Source organism: Erinaceus europaeus, chromosome 9 (assembly GCF_950295315.1).
Source record: "Erinaceus europaeus chromosome 9, mEriEur2.1, whole genome shotgun sequence".
Lineage (NCBI taxonomy): Eukaryota > Metazoa > Chordata > Mammalia > Eulipotyphla > Erinaceidae > Erinaceus > Erinaceus europaeus.
In genome coordinates, this window is record NC_080170.1 from 34,912,443 (window position 1) to 34,934,396 (window position 21,954).

General features: G+C 39.7%; 1 protein-coding gene across 4 annotated transcripts in view; it reads right to left on the reverse strand.

Moving 5' to 3' along the window:
- The window catches only part of MME (membrane metalloendopeptidase), a 120,630-nt gene that overhangs the window by 37,733 nt on the left and 60,943 nt on the right, over positions 1-21,954 (reverse strand). For all 4 annotated transcript variants that reach the window (XM_016187257.2, XM_007521087.3, XM_016187258.2 and 1 more), the window contains exons 11-16: positions 19,512-19,648; positions 19,309-19,402; positions 17,927-18,055; positions 16,843-16,941; positions 12,777-12,857; positions 11,935-12,038 (exon numbers count right to left, since the gene is read on the reverse strand). In XM_016187257.2, coding sequence (XP_016042743.1) covers positions 11,935-12,038; positions 12,777-12,857; positions 16,843-16,941; positions 17,927-18,055; positions 19,309-19,402; positions 19,512-19,648 — 644 coding nt within the window. The remainder of the gene's footprint in view (positions 1-11,934; positions 12,039-12,776; positions 12,858-16,842; positions 16,942-17,926; positions 18,056-19,308; positions 19,403-19,511; positions 19,649-21,954) is intronic.

Here is a 21,954-nt window from a genome sequence, read left to right on the forward strand (position 1 = left end):
TGGAATATATACATGTGTTGCCTTTTTTTTTTTTTTTTTTTAATTGTCACCAGGGCTATTGGTGTGGCTTGGTGCCTACAGTAGGAAACCACCGCTCCTGGAAGGTATTTTTCTCCTCACTCCTTACCTTCTATTTTATTTGATAGGACAGAGAAATTGAGATGGGAGGGAGAGGTAGGGAGAGAAGGTGGGGGTCAACAGTATAATGGTTATGCAAAGAGACTCTCATGCCTGAGGCTCTAAAGCCCCAGGTTCAATCCCCCACATGACTATAAACTGGAGGAGAGCTGAGCAGTGCTCTGGTTGAGAGAGAGAGAGATAGACAGAGAGAGAGAGAGAAAGACACTTACAGATGTGCTTCATGGCTGTTAAGCATATCCCCTGCAGGTAGAAAGCAAGGGCCTGAACCCCTTGTCCTTGCTCATACTAATATGTGCACTCAACCAGGCATCTTTACTCGTTGACTTTTAGTGACCTGAAAGTTATAATGTTCTAATTCAATGTGACTTCAATAATAAAGAAGTAAATAAATCTTTCTGACATGGCCTTAGCATTTTTATAACAGATCTTATGTATAAACACACTTATTAGAAATTTAACTACTATAAAAGTTAATCTACCATGTTCCTATATCTCAGTTGTTTTAGTTTTGATTTTGTAAATTATGAACTTGTGAGAGTCTTAGTGAATACTCTACGTGGACTTAATTGAAAAATCACAACATGCAAATGTTTAGTTTTGGGGCTTAGGCACAGGGTTAATACTGAAATACAAAAGGTGCCAACCCCAAGTGTGTGTGTGTGTGTGTTTGTGTATGTGTGTGTGTGTGTGTGTGTGTTTAAATAACTATTCTAAAAGAAGAAACTGAGGCACAGAAACAAGTATTTCAAATAACCACAGGTTTTTAAATGTAGAATATAGACAAGTGAGGTGGTATTATGTCTATTGCTTTTGTACAAGTGAACATTAGGCCTCTTATTTTAGAGGTTTCCTACCTTTATTTTTTAATATTTTATTTATTTATTTATTACTGGATAGAGACAGAGACACTGAGAGGGGATGGGGGTAGAGAGGGAGAGAGACAGACACCTGCAGCCCTATTTCACCTCTCGTGAATATTTCCCCCTGCAGGTGGGGACCAGGGCTTGAATCTGGGTCCTTGTGCACTGTAATGTGTGTGCTTAACCAGGTGTGCCACCATCTGGCCCCTGAGGTTTCCTGCTTTTCTAGGACATTATTTGAGGGATTTAAGATTATATGGCCATTAATGTTTGAGGCTTTCCAGCAAGGTGTCCACATATTCAAATGGCAAATTACACCTTCAAGAAAATAAGCAACTATATTTATGACAGCAGAACATTCACTAAAGTCTCAATCATGGTAGACTGGTTCACAGGACACTAAGTGAGTGGTGTTCACCTTTTATTCTTTCAAGGGTGTCCTCAGAATGCCTCTGGGTAGTGACTGGATTCAAAAGCATAGGGCACTATGTCCCTGGGGATGGGCAGGACTGAAAGTACTGCCAGAGGATCACTACACCTAAAATAAACTGATAACAGCAGTGAGCTCAATGTCCTGCATTTGTGCTCAGTCATTAAATAGCTCAGCAAGCTGATGGAAAAGATAAACAAGAGCAGAGACAATAGCTTTCAAAGCAAATGGTGATGGTAAGCCATCATTTGGATTTAGATGTAACCTCAGCATTCATGGGCACCTGGAGTAGCAGCAAGGGAAAAGACAAAATGCACAACAGAGGAGTTAGTCAAGTGGCAGCACCTGTGCCCTGAAGCAATCAGTGGCCCAGGCTACCTGCTGCACGAGTAAAAAGTGAGGCGGCTAGACCATTTGCAGTCCCTGAATTGGTATTAAACCCAGGGTGAAGTCAGTACCTTGAGGATATAGGAGCAGGTGTGTCCTGTATGGAGTGAAGAGCGGGAGAGCAAGAAGAAAGCTTTCTTTTCTTTTTGTTTTTATTGTTTATTTTTTTTCCTTTTGTTGCCCTTGTTTTTATTGTTGTTGTAGTTATTATTGTTGTTGTTGTTGATGTCATCGTTGTTGGGTAGGACAGAGAGAAATGGAGAGTGGAGGGCAAGACAGAGAGGGAGAGAGAAAGAGAGACACCTGCAGACCTGCTTTACCGCCTGTGAAGCAACACCCCCTGCAGGTGGGGAGCCGTGGCTCGAACCGGGATCCTTATGCTGGTCCTCTAACTTCACGCCATGTGCGCTTAACCCACTGTGCTACCATCTGACCCCCAGAAACTTTATTTTCAACCAGAGGCATAATTTTGTCTGGTGAACTTATTCTCACTGAGGGGAGTTTTCAGCAGTCAAATAGAGAATGGTCACTACAAGCACAATGTCCCTTACAGACGAGGAAATATAACCTGCACGCACTCAAGAAGGGACCAGGTGATTCTATTCTCTCTCCTATTACCTGGAAGGACCTAAGTGGGCATGAAATGACAGCCCCACAACACTCCCCTAACAGGAAGTGGCTCCAATAGCCTTTTGCATATATTCAGCAATACGCTTACAGGATGCCCTGCAACTAAGCTTCTCTTTCAACCACTCATGTGTGAATTTAAAACTTCAAACAACTAAATGTTTAATGTCCCTCTCTGGGAATATGCTTCCTCTCTCAGCATCTAGTGGTTTCAAAGAAACTCCTGTGAAGTCTGTCATACTTCCATCTCCTTCAAGTACCCCCAAGAAAGGAGAATTCTCATTTTCTAGTTGAGGGTAATCACTATGTGATTACCTGGATCACATATTTTATTTTGGATGTTTATTTGTGTTCTCTCACCAAGACTTCAAGCTTTTTTTTATCTACTTTCAATCACCATTCTATCCACCCATATAAGATAGAAGGACCCTTCAATCTTCAAGTTAGAAATTGAGGCAAGCCAGGGCTTTCAAACTCTTTTATCCCCTTCTAGTATACATAAGACTAAGTAATATAATTGGAAAAGCACAAGTAAACCAAGGAAAAAGATGACCACTAGTCTTCAACCAAACCCTCTATTTCTAAGCTATTGTTCAGCTTATAAAACTTCATTAGGGTAGTTGGGGAAGTGGTGCAGTGGGTAGAGGACAGGACTTGCAAGTGTATTGTGCTAAGTTTGGGACTATGTGAAAGCCTAGTAGAGCTAAGGAGGGCTCCCCCATCTTTGGATGGAGGTCTGAAAAGATACCCCTCTTGTTAGCCTCTCTCCATAGAAATGAGCCAAGAGGGAAAAGTCTATCAGACTTAGCTCACCCTTGTTAAGACTTCCAGCTCACAAGAAAACCCACACCCTCTGTCACTTAGTTCCCCCTGCTGTCAGCCAAATGGTTGCCTGCTTTAGGATTCATTCACTCAAAGTTCACACATTCCGCTTCACCTTTTGATCACAAAGGAAGAACACATCCTGTCACACACTCCTAACACTGGACAAGTGGAAAGCCCCCAAAATCTTATTTCCTGGTGTCCTTTGATGTCCTTGATTTACATCAAGCCTTGTTTTTCCTTCTCTATCTCACCTTACTGGTTCTACCCCTGTTCTCTCAAATGGCTTTGGATAATTAAATGCCTGCATCAGGAGACTAATTGTTTTGATCTTTATGTATGGACTCTTGCAATACTAGCCCCCTACCATAGGGGCATGCTGACCTTTAAGAAACCTGTGAATTCTGATGTATGTGAAAGCTGTTCTTTGTTTAACCTTCTATATTAACCCAAACCCACCCCCAATAAACGAGTGTTCATACCAGAATTCTCCCGGGTATCTCCTTTCTGATCTCTGGGCCCCTTAGAGCCGGAGAGGTAAGCTTGCCTTCCTGGCTGGAGTCACTCCATGTGAGCACCAGCACTCCTCCTATCTTTCTAATAAATAAATTAAAAAATAAAAAAAGTTATTTGGATCGTCAAGTATCATTCAGTCAGAACTATGGAAGAGTAGATGTACTAAACTTGGACTAGATCACTGTAATCCTCTACGGTTGTATCTAGAGTTCTGCACACATGATATGTAAGAATATGAAAATCTTAGGTTTCTTTCCTTTTAATTCTCATTTCACCCAACAGATTTTGCAATTTCCCTTCTTTTCTATTCTTTTCTTTTTCTTTCCTTCTTTCTTTCTTTCTTTTTTTTTTTTTTTTGGATTATAAGCAGAAATGTTTTAGTACTAAAACATTTAGCATTTTATTAGTAAAAACATTTCTGCTTTTCAGTTAGCACCCAAAGAGGGTTTTTATTTGTTTCCAGACTAGGGGAAGGAGAATAGGGAGGAAAGCTGGATAATTGCAAAGTTTGGCTTTTTTTTTTTTTTTTCCCCCAACCAAAGTGCTCAGCTCAAGTTTATGATGGTGCTAAGGACTGAAGCTGGGACTTCTGGAGCTTTGGGCATGAAAGTCTGTTGCAAGTTTACTGCACCTACCACTAAAGTTCTGTGCCCCTACTCCCCCAGCAATAGCCACCATAGTTCTCACAGTCTTAGAGGCAGTTTGATTATTTGTTTTTTTTTTTTCAAAATTATATGTTCTAGTTCTCCCAATTCCATATAGTCCCACAATTCCTCTTCTTTTTCTTTTTAATGAACAGTGTCTATGGATCTATGTCGGCAAAGGCAGTTACATCTTCCATAGGAATGGGAGTGTAAGGATGAACAGAAACCCTTTGAACTGTAACATTGACAATGTCATGTATGCGCTTTTTTGAGAAATTGAATGAGGCAAGGGGCAATCAGTAATAGAATTACAATAGCCAACAAGGAGCCTAGGAGAGGTAGAAGTCAAGCAGTTAAAAGAGAAGAAAACCAAGAGAGAAAGAACCAGACATCACTCTGGTACATGTGCTACCAGGGATTGAACTCAGGACCTCATGCTTGAGAGTCCAATACTTAATCCACTGTGCCACCTCCCAGACCACCAAATAACATTTTTCTGTACAGCTCTTCCCCAGACATTGATGCTCATGGAGACTCATTTGTGTCCCAAAGCTCCCACTCACCAAGGACACCCACCAACAGTCCTGCCAATTTCACATATGTCCCAATCTTTTTCCCCAAGGAAGTCCCCACAAGGTGATTTGTTAGCTTTTTTTTTTTTATATAACTAAAACTCACTAACACAGAACTTAGAAAGAAGATTGGTTCTTGAGACATCAGTGAGGAGGAAAAACCAAAGAGGAGATATGCTGTGACCCCAGCAGGAGTTTGGGACTATTAGCATACAAATAATATCACCCTGAAGAGGTGCTTCAGAGAAGGGAATGTATAAAAGCATCAAACTTTGAGCACGTCTCTCTTTTGGCTGCTGCTTGTTCTCCTGGTCAGAAGCATCTCGGCAGTACGCCATGGCTACTTCTCCTGGGAACTGAACACATGTGACTCTGCTAGCCGGTAAACTTTTAAGACCCCCCTTAAGCCATGAGCAATCTATACCTCAGCTGATAATTGTTTATCTTATGGAACTTAACTTTTAATAAGTATACTCAGACTTTATGGACCTAGAGTACTCTTAATCCTTGATGATAAGTGCTTATTTTGCCTTTTACCTGTTTCACCCTAATAAACCTTGTATTGTTTAAACCAGTTCCCAGCTCCCCATTGTGAATCCTTTTACATACTGCAGCAGCCCTCAACCAAAACCCCTTTTTAAGTTAAATTACAACAGAGATACTTTGTGAAGAAGTGAGGAACATCCCTGCCTTAGGGATGGGTTCTTTGTCTCTTGGGCCACTGGATGTGAAGAATCAAAGAGAAAGGTGTACTGATTCTTATCAAAACTTCAGTCAGGGCTACAGGATGTTAATGTCACAAAGACCCTAGATCTGGCATACAGTCAACATCATCCACTCATTCCGCAAATAAGGGAACTGAGTGATTTCTTTTCTTCTTCTTTTTTTTTTTTTATTGCCACCTGAGTTATTGCTAGGGCTTGGTGCTGGCACTATGAATCTACTGCTTCTGGCAACCATTCTTTCCCTCCCATTTTCTTTCTATTTTATTTGATAAGATAAACAAAGATAAATTGAGAGGGGGTGGGGAGACAAATAAGAAGAAAGAAAGGTAGATACCTGCAGACCTGCTTCACTGCTCATGAAGTGTCCCACCTATAGGTGAGGGACCCAAACCTGGGGCCTTATAGTAATGTGTGCACAGAACCCGATGCACCACCACTGGGCCCCCAACTGTGGTGTCTAAAAAAGGCACAGGTAGGGGGCCAGGTGGTGGCGCACCTAGTTAAATGCATATACTGCAGTGCACAAGGACCGGGGTTCAAACCTTTGGTCCCCACCTGAAGGGGGAAAGCTTCATGAGTGGTGAAGCAGTGCTACAGGTGCCTGTCTCTCTCCCTCTCTTTCCTGTTTCTCCCCCCCCTCAATTTCTCTCTGTCTCTATCCAAAAATAAATAAATAAATATTTTTTTTATATAAAAACACACAGTTGGGATGGCAGAATGGGGACACTAAGTAACTGTGACTTGCTATGGTAATAAAATCATGACCCCTATTGCCTTCTACTTCTGGTACAGTTAGATTTTCAGGAAAAGCCAAAAAGGGCATCACTTCTTTCAGGGTTCACTACCTTCCAATGAGTGCAGATTAAAAACAACTGCAGACTGGAAGTCATGACCAGGGAGAACCGAAAGGAAGCCAACCATTTTTGTTTTGTTTTGTTTTGCTCTGAGTGAATCGTAAATGCTGACATGTTGCTTCCAGAGAATGTTTTGTTAATAAGTAAAGGTTTAACTGTGATTTCAGAGTAGGAGACATCTCCCCTAACATTCTGCTCCCTTGTAATAGCACCCAACGACCTCTGCCTTTCTCTCACTAGCTGTGTTGCTCCCCTGATGAGGCTACAGCTCATTCATCTATTTTCCCTCCACTGTTTTGAGTGCAGTGCTTGGCACCTTAGAGCTGCTCGATAAAATGTTTATTGGCTTGGCTGCTATCAGAGGCAGGGTGTTTTAATTCTGAGGCCTCACAGCAGGAGAGTTCCAGCAGTAAGTCCTGATAGCTTGTGAGAGGTACTAAATAACTTTATGGCTCAATGGTTATGATTTACAAACATTAGACCACTCCTCATGAATTTTTTTTTAATGGACAGTTCTCTCCTGAGAAACAAACAGTAAGATCAAGCTTGAAAACAAGACAAAAATAATGTTTGTTTTATCAGTGACTCACTGTAGCAACACTTAACACAGGGTTTGCATTTTCTTTATCAATGTTCAAGATTGGCTGGTATATATGTGTGGCTTCTGCTTGCAACCAGAACAAATCTGGCTAGATGTAATGAAACGGACTGGCAGCAGAGGGGCTGAAATGTGTGCACAATACAGGGCAGGCACAGGCAAAGAGAAGATATAACATGGAGCCAGGAATGGAAAGTCTATGATCTGTGCTTTGGAGGGCAATTCTGGGAATTAGTGTGACTCTACTGGGGAGCTCTAGTGGGAGATAGGTGCCAGCTCCATGAGATGGGTAAATGGAATAGCAAAAAGTTTTTACCAGGAAATAACTCAGTGTGTGTCTTTAAAGGTTTTCTAGGTAAATAAACCAACAACTACATGGTTCAGCATTTCCATTCCTAGGCATCTGTCCCCAACTATAACAACACTAATTTTAACAAGTATGCACAAACCCTATGTTCATTGTTGCACTGTTTACAAGAGCCAAGATGCTAGAGTCCCCAGTGACAGCTTGAGTCCCCAGTGACGCATGAATGGGTGAAGAAAGGGTGTTTATACACAAGGGAATACTACTTAGGTATTTAAAAAGGGTAAAACCTTGTTATTTGTGACAACATGGAAGACACTAGGGGGACTATGTTAGTGAAACAAGAGAAAGACAATTATAGGATGACTTCACTCCTATGTGGGATATAAATGCAAAGGAATAAACACAACCAAACCAAAACAAACCCTTGAATTAAGGGGGGTGGTGTGTGGAAGAAAAGGGTGGAAGGGATCCACTGGACTGTGGTGGAGGGTTATTGGTATTTTGATGGTAGGCGTGGTTTGGCAACCACATGGCTTGAAGTGGTGTAAAGCTATACTCCTAAAATACAAGTATATTAAAAACCATTACCGAAATGAAAAATAAATAACTAGGGGCCAGGCAGTGGTGCACCTGGTTAAGCACACACATTACAGTGCACAAGGACCCAAGTTCAAGTCCCTGGTCCCCACCAGCAGGAGGAAAGCTTCATGAGTGGTGAAGCAGGGCTGCAGGTATTTCTCTGTCTCCCCCTCTCTTCTCAATTTCTCTCTGTCTCTATCCAATGATAAATAAGTAAAATATAAACAAACAAACAAAACAAGTCAAAGCTCTCTTAGGCAGCACTGTGGAGAAGAAGTCAAACGAATGTGAGGTGATTACTGATAATATTGGGGGAAATTATTGTGATAACAATGATAAATGTCTGGGGTAAAGCAGCTGACAGTAAAGAAGATAAGAGAGACCCAGCCCTTTGTCTGTATAATATCTAGTTGGCAGTGGCTGAATGTAAACTATGTGAGGGCTTGAAGTAGACACACCTATAGATGTCAGATGAGAGCAAGGGATATGTCTAGGCTAATAAAGCGAGTACGTGGTTCCTGTTTCCAAAGCAGTAAGATGGAACTTATTGGAAAACGTGGCAAATGACCCAGGGTTTTTTTTTTTTTTTTTCATTTTACTTTTTTCTCTGAGTGGCAAATGATGTGTCAGCAGGAACAATGAAACACCTCTAGGGAGGAGTTTTATAGGCAGCTCACACTTGGGCCTACAGTTCAGGAAACAGGACTGAGCCAGATACACATTTTCAGTCAACTTACTGATGGCAAAAGATACCAGCAAGACTCTATATGTTTGCCCTGTGAGAGCAAGTGGAGTGAGAAAAGTAAAGCTCTAGAAGGTTCCAATTTGGTCAACAGACTGCATTTATTTAAATCCTCTGCTGACTTGAAAATGGAATGTGTCCTTGTTTCTCTATCATATGCTACACTATCATCCTATTACAACTAGTAGTTTCTTTGATGTCTGTTTTTTAGGAATGGGCTCATATTTCTGCAAGACCTTGGAAGCGAGGACCTTGGCTGTCTAAATATGTGTAATTCTCTGAGAGGGAACTATGTGACCCAAGTAGAAGTGATAGCCAGTATCTGCCTGAACTTATACTCCAAGGACTTGAAACTTGATACCAGATAAAAAAAAAAATGAACAAAAATTTAAAATGAGGGTATGACTTGACTTTATTACTATTGAGAAGATGGAAAATTAAGTCAGAAACTTTCCCAAGAAGCTTCAATAAAATAAGAAACTTTGCTGATATTATGTTGTACAGAGTGTAGCTCTGATGATCTGATGCAATCACTGTCCCCAAAACAGTTTCAAATAATTTGGAATAGCAATAAAATAAAATAAAAATAAATCTAAGGGCCACAGTTTCATTTCCATGTGCACGGACGGCCCAGGTTCAAGCCCTGATACCACATGGGAGATGCTAAGGGGACAATGGAAGCTTAGGTGCAGTGCAGTGGTATCTCCTCTCACTCCTCTCTGTCTCTCTAGCTGAATGAAAATGTAGTCTGGGGTAGGGAAACTGTGCATAAATTCAGTCCTAGTTCCACAATAAGTAAGTACAAGAAACTTTAAATCTAAATGGACAGATTGGTCATCCTGTAAAAAAAAAAAATCCATTAAAATGCAATAGGACCAAGTATGAGTCAGCATAAAAAGGAGCTGATAATAACTCAGGGATTCTCACTTGGCCAGGGGTGTGCGGGAGTAGACCTTGAAATCATATTGCACTTGCTGGCTATCAGAAGCTTATGGGAAAGGACTCCAAAGTGTGATTCTGTTATGCATGCCACTGACCAAACATTCACTATAATACTGTATATTATTCTAGCTTGTTGGTTACTTGCCTGAAAGAGAAAAGAACACAGATAATCAACACATATGATGAAAGAGAATGAAAAGTGCAAACTGTATTACAAAATGGCTATGAAATTAAGACTACATTAACTTCAAAAGAAAACATCAAGCAGTAACTCAAGAACTATTTTTAAAATCATGAGGAATTTTTTCCGGTGTCATTTAGGGATAGGACTTATTAGCCACATTCAGAAAGAAGAATTGGTAACATGTCTATGGATATCTTACACGGTGCTAACACTTACTACATAAATCTGATTTATGTAGTAATTGCATATCTTATTTATATATCAAGTGCTGCTAACTGCATTTTATTTCTATTAAATGTATATTTAGATCTATTTGTAAAGAAGGGGGAAAATGGGCTTATGAGAGACTTCTCGGATTAAATTACCTTGAGTGTTCTTTTTTTCTCCTCCTCTTCTTCTCTCTCTCTCCCTCTCCCTCTCCCCCTCTTTCTCTCTAACCAGAGCACTGCACAATTAATGGAGCCCCGGAACCTCAGAGGCATGGAAGTCTTTTGGATAACCAGTATGCTAATCCCTGGACCTACAATATTCTATTTTATATTATTTTACATATTGACTGATGGGTTGTTAGAGATAGGAGTTGATGGCTGACGGTAACACTGGTCACACAAATACCCATTGTCCTCCCTTCTTTCTTAGGACATTAAACATTCTGTGACATTTTAATTTGCTCCAATATAAATCTAAAAGTGAACCAGGCAAGAAGTCAATCTCTCTGGCATAGTATCTGGGAGTTCAAAATATTGTACAAGGGTTGAAATGCATGCAAGAATTGTGCCCAAGCTGTACTTGGTTTAATGAAAACAACCCTGTCATCATATCGTTTCACTTCATTCTGCACCTTTTTTAGCATGACATATCTCCTTTGATGGTGCAATTTGAAACATCATATTCGTTTTCTATTTGTATATACGTCAAGTTCATCTAAGACTTTCTCAATGGCACCTGGACTTAGTATTCCTGAATGAAAACACTAAATTAATGTCTATATCAACCCAATACTCATAAGCATGCACTGTGTTGCCACACCAGTTAGAATATTTATTTTTTGCCCATACTCACTATTCACTAATTCACTTTCCTTTTATTTCTTTTTTTTTAATTTGCTTTTTTTCCCTTTTTGTTGCCCTTGTTGTTTTATTATTGTTGTTGTTATTGATGTCGTCACTGTTGGATAAGACAGAGAGAAAAAGAGAGAGAAGGGGAAGACCTGCGGAACTGCTTCATCCCTCTGCGAAGCCACCCCTCTGCAGGTGGGGAATCGGGGGCTTGAACCGGGATCCTTATGCGGGTCCTTGCGCTTGGCACCATGTGCACTTAACCTGCTGCACTACCACCCAATCCCTCACTAATTCACTTTTAACTGAAAATTTTCTATGTGTTCAGCTATAAGTTGGTCAAATGAGATAGCCCATTCTCTAGGAGCTAACGTCTAGACAGAAAATGTCAACATGTGCAGTTCTAGGAATTTGGGTGCACAACCCATTGATAAATACAAAGTCATTTAATGCAAAATTAAGCACAGAATTACTTATTAACATGAAGAACCATGCCACTGACAAGCAGTGAGTAAATCTACAGTGAAAGTAACTCTTGGTATCCTATAGTTGCTACCACAGGTTGAGAGAAGAGTTACCCACACAACTCTTTAAAAGTAGTACCATTATACCTTTTTAAAATTTTTTTAAAAATTATCTTTATTTATTGGATAGAGACCATCAGAAATTGATAGGGTAGGGGAAGCTAGAGAGGGAGAGAGACAGAGAGACACCTGCAGGCCTGCTGCACCACTTGCAAAGCTTTCCCCCTGCAGGTGGGGCTCAAATCTGGGTCCTTGCACATTGTAACATGTGCGCTCAACCAAGTGCGCCACCACCAGTTCCCCCATCATACCTTTTAACAGCATTGTAAATCCTTTTTTTCTTTTTTTTTTTTAACTCTGACAAAAAGGATAGAACATGCCCTCTTCTGAATGAACATATTAGAAACTTGAAATATACATACTCATTCTTGTCCACCTTTTCTCGAAGCTTCTTTAGTTGTTTGTTTTGACCGAACTTCAAATTTTGAATTATGTTCTCAAAGTATTCATCTTCCTTGTAGTTCAACTATATTACATGAAAAATTTTTGGAGAAATATTAAATGCTGTATCTTCAACAATTTTGCTAAAAAGCAAAGGGGCAATTCTCTTAGATTCTATCATGGCTATTTTTCTGAGATCTGATTAAAGTTATCAGAGAGCACTGACCTTTACCAAGGAAGGAACTGGTCCTTGTTATCCATGGTACTGAAAATGCCTACTAGTTAGTTGGTCCTGTGATTGCTACTTTTTAATGAATACACACAGATTTTTTTTGGTCTTGTCTTTATTCCCTAAACAATATTTTACTAGTGTAACATCTATTCACAGTGCATTTACATTGTACTAGGTATTATAGATAACCAAAAGATGATTTTAAATAATCTGGAGATGGAAAGATATGCATAGGTTACATGCAAAGATTAGAGCAGTTCCTATAAGAGGCATAAGTATCTGTGTGTGTGTGTGTGTGCGTGTGCGTGTGCGTGTGCGTGTGCATGTATGGGTCTATGTTGTAGGGAGTCTTGGAACCAATTCCCTGTGGGTATGGTGGAGAACTGATTGTAGTTTCACTTAACTTAATTCTGCATTAAGGTCATGGTGGCTCTAGCTGTATCACTCACTCATTCTTGTTGTAATTAATCAAATGAAGCCAAGGGCTAAACACTCCTTACTATAGACTTCACATCATTGCCGACACCCTATTGCTGAAATTGACATTGTGCCAACATCCGGGATTACATGAGAGTCTTTAGAGAGACCTACCTGGAGGTACTCATCATTCAGCTTCTTATCATCGGTAATAATGTCATCAGGGTAGCCGATCCTTTCTTTAATTGCTACAGCCTATGAAAATTATAACATTGCATGTGAAGATGATTGCGCAGTTTTCAAATGCAAACACTAATTTCCCCATGACTAGCCCTTAAGTCACTTGGCCCTTACTGTTTACAAATATTACTTGATCCTTATTAACAACTTAAAGAAATCTTTGCTATGCCTTCTTCCTGGGGTTCAAAACAAACAAAAATAATAATAGGTCTGAAATTCAGCTTCCAGTACTTGGTTTTCATAGGTTGCAGTTCTCCTAGAACAAACTAAACTGAAAATTGACAAACCATTGTTCTAACATGTCATAGTTTTTCAGAACTTTTTCTGTGAAAGACATTTTCCTTCCATTATACAATACAGATAATATTGAGTGCTTCCATGCTGGCAGCATATAATTATCTTTCCACTTCACTGGTTTGGCTGAGAAAACAGATATGAGCTTACAGATTTAGTGCTAATATGTTTCCTCAATATTGGTTCCTGGAGTTTTCTGTTCTTTGGTCTTCAAAGACAGCGTATCTATCTTACTGAAGCTAAATGACATTAATGAAATGGAAAGAAAACAAGATTGGCCTTGTTATGCTAGCTTATATTTATCACTTGCTTATTATCATTTCTAATTTTTAGTGTCTAAAATGGCTTATTGTATTTATTTATTATTCTTCTATTACCACTTGTTTATTACTTGCTATTACTGCTCACTTTATTTTTCTCAAAGATACCTGACTTAGCAGGTCTGTTCTTTAATTCTGCATCATACTGCATTGATACAATTTGACTAATTCAGAATTTTCATGGGAGGAATTAAGACTATCTTTAAGTTATCAAATGCCAATTTTTTTTTTTAATTCTGTATCATAACATCAGAATTTCCCAAGAGAGTCAAAAAAGTCTGTTAAGTCAATTCCATTTTTTTTCTTTTTTTTAATCAGAACACTGCTCAGCTCTGGCTTATGGTGGCATAGGGGAATTGAACCTGGGACCTAGCAGCCTCAGGCATGAGAGTTTGTTTGCATAACCATTAAGTTGTCGTCCCCACCCAGTCAATACCATTTTCATGTTGATTTCCACATTAGCTGACCACACATCAGCCACCTCTCAATGACACTTTGTATTTTCTAAATGGCATGCCCCTAAGAATATTTCAACAGATAGAAAAACTACAGGAGTTAAAGGTAACTACATCCAAAAGATTCACTGTTAGGTAACTTTGGATAAATACCATGACACAAATATCAAGTGAGTTTCTTTATTATTCGTGTTTTTTTTTTTTTTTGACACCTGAAGACCTGCTTCACCGCCTGTGAAGCGACTCCCCTTCAGGTGGGGGAACCGGGGCTCGAACGGGGGCTCGAACGGGGGCTCGAACGGGGGCTCGAACGGGGGCTCGAACGGGGATCCTTAATGCCGGTCCTTGGGCTTTGCGCCACTATTGCTTAACTGCTGTGCTACCGCCCAACTCCCTTACATTGGATTGTTTTTTCTCCTTAAGGAGTAACGCAGAAAGCACAAGATACATCCTGCTTACCCCACTGGAGGGATAATTAAGAAGTAGAGAGGAGGGAGTTGGGCAGTAGCTCAGCAGGTTAAACGCACGTGGCGCAAAGCGCAAGGACCAGAGTAAGGACCCCATTTGAGTCCCGGCTCCCCACCTACAGGGGAGTCGCTTCACAGGCAGTGAAGCGGGTCTGCAGGTGTCTTTCTCTCCACCCTCTGTCTTCCACTCCTCTCTCCATTTCTCTCTGTCCTATCTAACAACGACGACATCAATCAATAACAACAACAATAACTACAACAATGAAAAACAATAAGGGCAACAAAAGGGAAAATAAATATAATTTTTTTAAATTTCAAAAAAAAAAGTAGGTAAAGACTTGGGGAAGGGTGGTGGCACACCTGGTTAAGCACACATAGTAAAAAGTGTAAGGACCCATGCAAGGATCATGGTTCATAGAGCCTAAAAACAGGTCATTCTAAGTGTTTAAGAGTAGGAATTCATTTGTTCATTTATTCATTCAATGTACTAATATATTCACGGGTCCATCACAGTCAAGTACTTCATAATAAGTTGAACACAAGTAAAAATATGTGTGTCCTAACCACTATGTCTCAGTTGTGAAATGAGTGTTAACTATCAAGTGATGATGTCGAGTGTTATAAATTCACAACCAGGTGAAGCTGAGGGCAGGGAAGTCTTCTTGGTATACAATGTCTCCTAAATAAATTCTTCTAATCACTATAAAGGATTGTGTTGAGTGAGATTAAGTCAGAAATAGAAAGGTGAGTATGGGATGATCCCACTCATAAACACAAGTGCAGAAAGAAGAACACAGAGGGAAACACAAAGCAGAATTTGACTGAGTTTGGAGTACTTGCACCAAAGTGAAAAACTCTGGGTGAAAGGTGAGGGTAGATTTTCAGCTTCACTATAGGGGGAGCGGGAGAGACACAGACCTTTGGTGGTGGGGATGGTATTCATATACACTCCTACTAATGTATAGTAAGTTAAAAAAAAAAAAAAAGGGAGTCGGGCTGCATAGTGCAGTGGGTTAAGCGCAGGTGGCGCAAAGCACAAGGACCGGCATAAGGATCCCGGTTCGAACCCCGGCTCCCCACCTGCAGGGGAGTCCCTTCACAGGTGGTGAAGCAGGTCTGCAGGTGTCTATCTTTCTCTCCTCCTCTCTGTCTTCCCCTCCTCTCTCCATTTCTCTCTGTCCTATCCAACGACGACAACAACAATAATAACTACAACAATAAGACAACAAGGGCAACAAAAGGGAATAAATAAATTAAAAAAAAATTCTTCAGTCACAAGACTCTTTTTGGTTGAGTAACATCTAAATCTCATATTTTATAACTGCACCTTTCAAAATGATAATCAGGAACAATCCAACTGGCTCCATCAAATAGAACCACAACCCAGACAGCTACAACACAGGAGCCAGTATGAACTGCTAGGGATATACATAGTCAGGGGGATGGCAAGATAGCCCCCTGGAGACCTCCTCTATGTATGCTCCAGGAGCAGGGTCTTTCCATGTACTTTAGTCCTGGAGGAAAACTGGATAACTGCTTGATTCTCTTATTACAATAGGCTTATAAATTCCTGCTATATCAGTTCAAAGAAAGCTCTGCTCTTCCTGCCACCTAACTATAGAAGAGTAATCAGAAAGTATGTAGGTTTCCATCTAATTCTTTTCTAAAAGAATTTATTTATTGGAGACAGAGAAAAATCATGAGAGAGAGAGAGAGAGAGAGAAAGAGAAAGAGAGAGACCGAGCCCAGGACCTGCAGTACTGCTTCATCACTCATGAAGCTTTCTCCCTATAGATGGGGACCAGGGGCTTGAACCCAGGGTCCTTGAGCTTTGCAATGTGCTCAACCAATGTGCAGCCACCTGGCCCTTCACTTCTGATTTTTAAAAAAAAAAATTTTTTTTAATTATCTTTATTTATTTATTGGGTAGAGACAGGCAGAAATTGAGAAGGCAGCCAAAATTGAGATAGAGAGGAAGAGAGACAGAAAGACACCTGCAATTTGGCTTCACCACCGGCAAAGCTTTCCCCCCTGCAGGTGGAGACTGGGGGCTTGAAACCAGGACCTTGCACACTGTAACACGTGTGTGCTCAATCAACCACCCAGTCCAACACTTCTAATTCTTACATAGTGACCAAGACAAATGTTCACAGTATTATCTGCACCTAAAATTCCATTATAAGTCTCACCTTTACTATTGTGCAAAGTATCAACAGTTCCAATTGAAGTCACACAATGGGAGTAGACAGAAATAGTTATAATAAGGCTCCTTCAAAATACCTTTAACTATATATTACATAATAAAACTCAAACGATGCACCTTCTTACATTTGCTTTGACAGAAATACAAAATTATTCAGTTGTCGGAAAAATCAGGACACATTTTTGCATAGGAAAAAGTAGAAAACTATGTCATGACTTTCCCAACAGCTTTTTCTATAGAGAAAAGTTTCTTGCTTCTTACCTTCTCTTCAGCTTTCTTTTTTGTTTCAGCATCCATCCAAATAAGGTCATCTAAAGTCTGAATAAAAACTTCCCGGATCTCTGCGATCAAATTCTCAACCTCAAATCAACAGAAAAGAGAAATTTAAACTATTATTAAATTTGTTGTAACATAAGGGTGTTATAAGCTGTTTTATGTGACTCAATATTATGTTAATAAATAAACTCATAGACCATCTCTGATGTAACTGAATTAATATATGTATTATACACATGCACACATGTAATATATGTATTATACACATGCACACTTGACCAAAGCACTATTTGGCTACAATTACTAGCAGTGCTGGGTATTAAACCTGGGATCTCTCACATATCCTGTGCTCTACTGTTTCAGTCTCTCAGTCATAGTCACTTATAGATATATTTTTTATTTATTTTATTTATTTATGAGAAAGACAGGAGAGAAAGAACCAGACATCACTCTGGCACATGTGCTGCCGGGGATCAAACTCAAGACCTCATGCCTGAGAGCCCAAAGCTTTGTCACTGCACCACCTCCTGGACCGTCACTTATAGTTTTAAGCAACATTGCTACTCTCAACTACAACTATTAAATAATACATAAGCTAAAAATCATCATTAAAATATAATGTTTTCTATTATGATAAAGGCACTAATTTTTCAATGCTCTAATAATCTGATTGTTATATTTATTTGTTAGCATGAATATTCTGTCAGTGTGAAGTATTTTTGTAGATCCTTTTATCTTACCTCTTTAAGTTCATTTATCTCTACTTCAGCATCAAAGAAAAATAAAACCGAAATTTATTTCTTGTTTTTTCAAGAAAACAGAAATTACTTGATCAGTTTTTCCAACACAAGAATCTATAAATGAAATGCTTTAAGTAAAACAATATTAGGATCAGGATCATAACCAGACCTTGGGGGTGGAGGAGGTGTGATATTTATTGGGAGATAATGGCAAGCCGTATGACTTAGCCGTTGTCTGCCAATTAATAAAATGTAGCCAAATCAAGAAAATCCTAATTGCCCGTCAATGCACACAATTAAGAGATAGTGCATAGTGCAGAAATCATTACCATGTGTTTACTCTTCCCAGCAAATGCTGCTTCCACATACAGCCTTCCCACGACATTTTCCATATTCCCATTGACATAGTTGGCACAACGCCTCCAAGTGGCAGTTTCTGATGTTGTGCCATAGATGGCCTATGGGAGAGAGGGGGGAAATGGTGTTTGACCAGGAGTGACAGCCTGGACTCTGCTCAGAGTACAAATTTCACAGGACTCTTATTTATTTATTTATTTATTTATTTATTTATTTATTTATTTGTAATGTGTGTACTCAACCAGGTGCACCACCACCCAGCCCCTTATTTAATTTTTAATGTCTCCTTAGTTCTGCAGTATTTGTTGCTTCTTCTCACAAAGCACACTGTCCTCGATTCTGACAAGATACAATGTAAATGGATTATCTGCTTAGATGTGCTCAGAAAATAAGATATAATTTAAGTGGCATGTCCCAGTAGAACTTTTGGTCATTACAAGTTAATATCCTTCTAGACAGTTTTAGAAACTCCCCACCCCCTTAAAACCTGACACAAAAAAAGCACTGTTACCACTGCTTAAACATAAAACTGAAGTAATGTTCAACAACTGTAACAGGGGAGACATCAGGCATACAAAAAAAAAAAAATTCCTGTTTTAATGTTTTAGTTGCACTTCCAGTACTTAGAAGAACTTTATGTGTACAAACTTAAGCACTAGTCAGGGGATTCATGGTAAGGGGGATTTTAGCAAAACACCGTTTTTATATTCTTTAATTTTAATAATGTGTTTACTTTTTCTTGAAAGGGCAGAAAGTAAAAAAAAAAAAAAATTTCAATAAGCCAGGGCACCGTTTCCTTTTCTATGACCTCAGCCAATACGTTTGCTGGAATCTCTCCGTTCCTCCTGCCTGTACCCCTCACAATGTAATTGTAATGTAAATGTAATTATTACGTAAATCATGTATGCGCAGACTAACAAAGGCCTAAAAGTTGTCTCCAGGTAGGTGTGCTCTCAGTGGATAGACCACATCAATGCTGCCATCTGTGAGTATGGTTAGTATTCTCGGAGCACCTGAACATTATGTTTATTGAGACAGAAAACTCATCAAATGCACTTAACACCATAAAAAAACCTACCAGGGCAATGCAAAAAATAAATAAATAACAACCAAAAAAAAAAAAAAAAGAAAGAAAATAAAAAGTTTAAAAAGATGCCACAGTTGGCTATCATGGAATGGAAAACTCTACAGAAACTGGCTTTCCTTGGCTACATAGACCATGACGTGGGCAAAATAAAGAATGGAGGGCAATTTTGTCTCTTGGCAAAGTTCTAAAAGGGTAGATGGCAAGCCTTCCCAACCATGTTTCTCCTTATAATTTAAGTCTTAAGAAAAGATAGATTTTTTTCTTCACCTTGCGAAAAGCATTTCTGGACTCCTTGTAGGTTCGGCTGAGGCTGCTTACAAGATCCATTATGAACCGCCAGGACATTAAATTTTGAAGATCTCTGTATAAAAAAACCCACCACCCAACAACAGAAAAGATGAGGCTGCAAAGCTTCTAAAGAGTGATATTAAATGCAAATGTTGAGGACACAGGCAGCCTGTCATACCCACCTGGCAGTATATTTGGTAAGAATGGAATGAAGTTTAGTTAAATATTCTGGAGCATAAACAACCACATCTTCTTCATTTGGAATATTAATATTCACAGTTGACATAATTTCATTTGTGAAATTTGACCAGCTGAATGGCTGAGGGAGAGAAAGCAGGCATAAAATCCTCAGTGATCATGAATTTCTCATCTTGGTTCTGAGATTCAATCATGGTTACAAGGTCAGACAAGCTTGGAGTGTCAGTTGCACCACTATGTAATTACAATATTGTTCTTTTGACATTTGTTTGGGATTTTTCTTCTATTGTCTCAATCATTTTTTTTATTTAAAAATTAGTTTTGGAGCAAGATTATTCAGAGATCGAAATAAAGCCAAGCATTTGGTAAACAGAGCAAAGACACTAAGCTTAAAAGGATATAAAGTCAACAATTAGGCTCTATATCATCTTTTTCACTGTGGAAAAAAAAACCCTTAAATTTAAGAAGTTTTCTTCTAGCGTTTGCCCTTCTTCCGTAGCCAGTCAACAGCGTCAGGTTGAGCCTGATGTAAAGTTTCGAGACCTCCTTTGAATCTGGAGAGGTGGCAGTCGTTGACTATGTGGGTCATAGTCTGTCTGGAGCCGCAGGGGCAATTTAAGAAGTGAAGAACAAGAAAGCTAGCTTTAAAAAATAAGATTTCTTATATACGAAAAGTGGAAAGAGGTGGGGGGCTGGATGAAGATGCACCCAGTAAGTGCACACAGTACTAAGCAAAAGGATCCACACAAGGACCTGGGTGTGAGCTCCCATTCCCCAACTGCAGGGGGGGGGGGGGTAGCAGCTTCACAGGCTGTTTGTCTTCTTTTCTCTCCCCCCCCCCCCTTTCTATTTCCCCCTCTCCTCAATTGCTCTATGTCCCATCCAATAAAATAGAAAAAAAAAAAAAAGACTGCCGGGGCAGTGGATTCATAGTGCAGGCACCGAGCCCCAGAGGTAACCTGGGAAACAAAAAGAAAAAGAAAAAGAAAAAGAAAAAGAAAAAGAAACGAAAGGAAAGGAAAGGGAAATGGAATAGATATTGTTTATCTTTTATAAGTTCACACTTCTTTTTCTTTCTATTTTATTTGACAGGACAGAGAGAAATTGAGTGAGAAGGAAGAGATAGAAAGGGGGAGAAACAGAAAGACACCTACAGACCTGCCTCACCACTGTGAAGCTTTCCCCAGGCAGGTGACAAATGAGGGTCCAAACCCAGGTCCTTAAGCATGGTAATGTGTGTGCTCAACTGGGTGTGCCACTGCCCACCCCCTAAAAGTGTCAAGTAGTCTGTTGAAACACAGTAATACACCACAGTGGAAATCTCAGTGTAAATGAAAGCATGTTACTATTATAACGAAGGTACAATGGCAGCATAGGTAGAATACACATGGTGCAAAACAGTCAAATGAAGCTGGGCATTTTGAACCAGCAGTCTTAGGTTCACAGGCATGGAGTCTTTACATTTCAGAAGCTGGGCTTAGACAAGCTGCCAAAAGATTACATCTTTTCTATTATATGGGAACTATGAATTTAATCATCAATCTAGCTGAAGCGCAACATTTCATTCATTGTTTTGAGAATGTTAAGGTTGTTAGTGTCATATCTAGTGTTATATACACAGCCATAATTGAGCAACTTGCTAAGCATGAGGTGCCACGTACTTTTCTTGATTCCCTTTGAAAGTGTGGACCTGTCTTTCAAAACATAGCTTTTTGACTTTATTTTATGTTTACTTTTTCATTGCCATCAGGGTTATCATTGGGGCTCGGCACGTGCCTGTATGACAAATACACTGCTTTTGGCATCCACTTTTTCCTTTGATTTTTAAAAATTTATTTCTATTTATCTGTTATTGGATAGAGACAGAGAAATTGAGAGGCAAAGGGAAGATACAGAGGGAAAGAGACAGAGAGACACCTGCAGCACTACTTCACTATTTATGAAGCTTTCTTCTTGTAGGTGGGAACCAAGGGCTTAAACCTGGGTCCTTGCACACTGTAAGGTGTGTGCTTAACCAGATGCACCACCACCTGCCCCCTCCTTTCTTTCTTTCTTTTCTTTTTTATTTGATAGGACAGAGAGAAATTGAGAGGGGAGGGAGATGTAGATAGGGAGAGACACAGAGAGACACTCGCAGTACTTGCTTTACTGCTTGCAAAACTCTCCCCCTCCCTTACCCCGCCACAAGTGTAGAGCTGGGGTTTGAAATTGGATCCTTGCGCATAGTAATGTATTCGCTCAACCACTGTCTGGCCCCCTCAAAATATAATCCTTAAATACATATAAAATCTTGGTCCGTGGTCCAGGAGGTAGCATAGTGGATAATGCATTGGACTCTCAAGCATGAGGTCCTGAGTTCAATCCCCAGCAGCACATGTACCAGAGTGATGTCTGGTTCTTTCTCTCTCCTATCATTTCTCATCAATG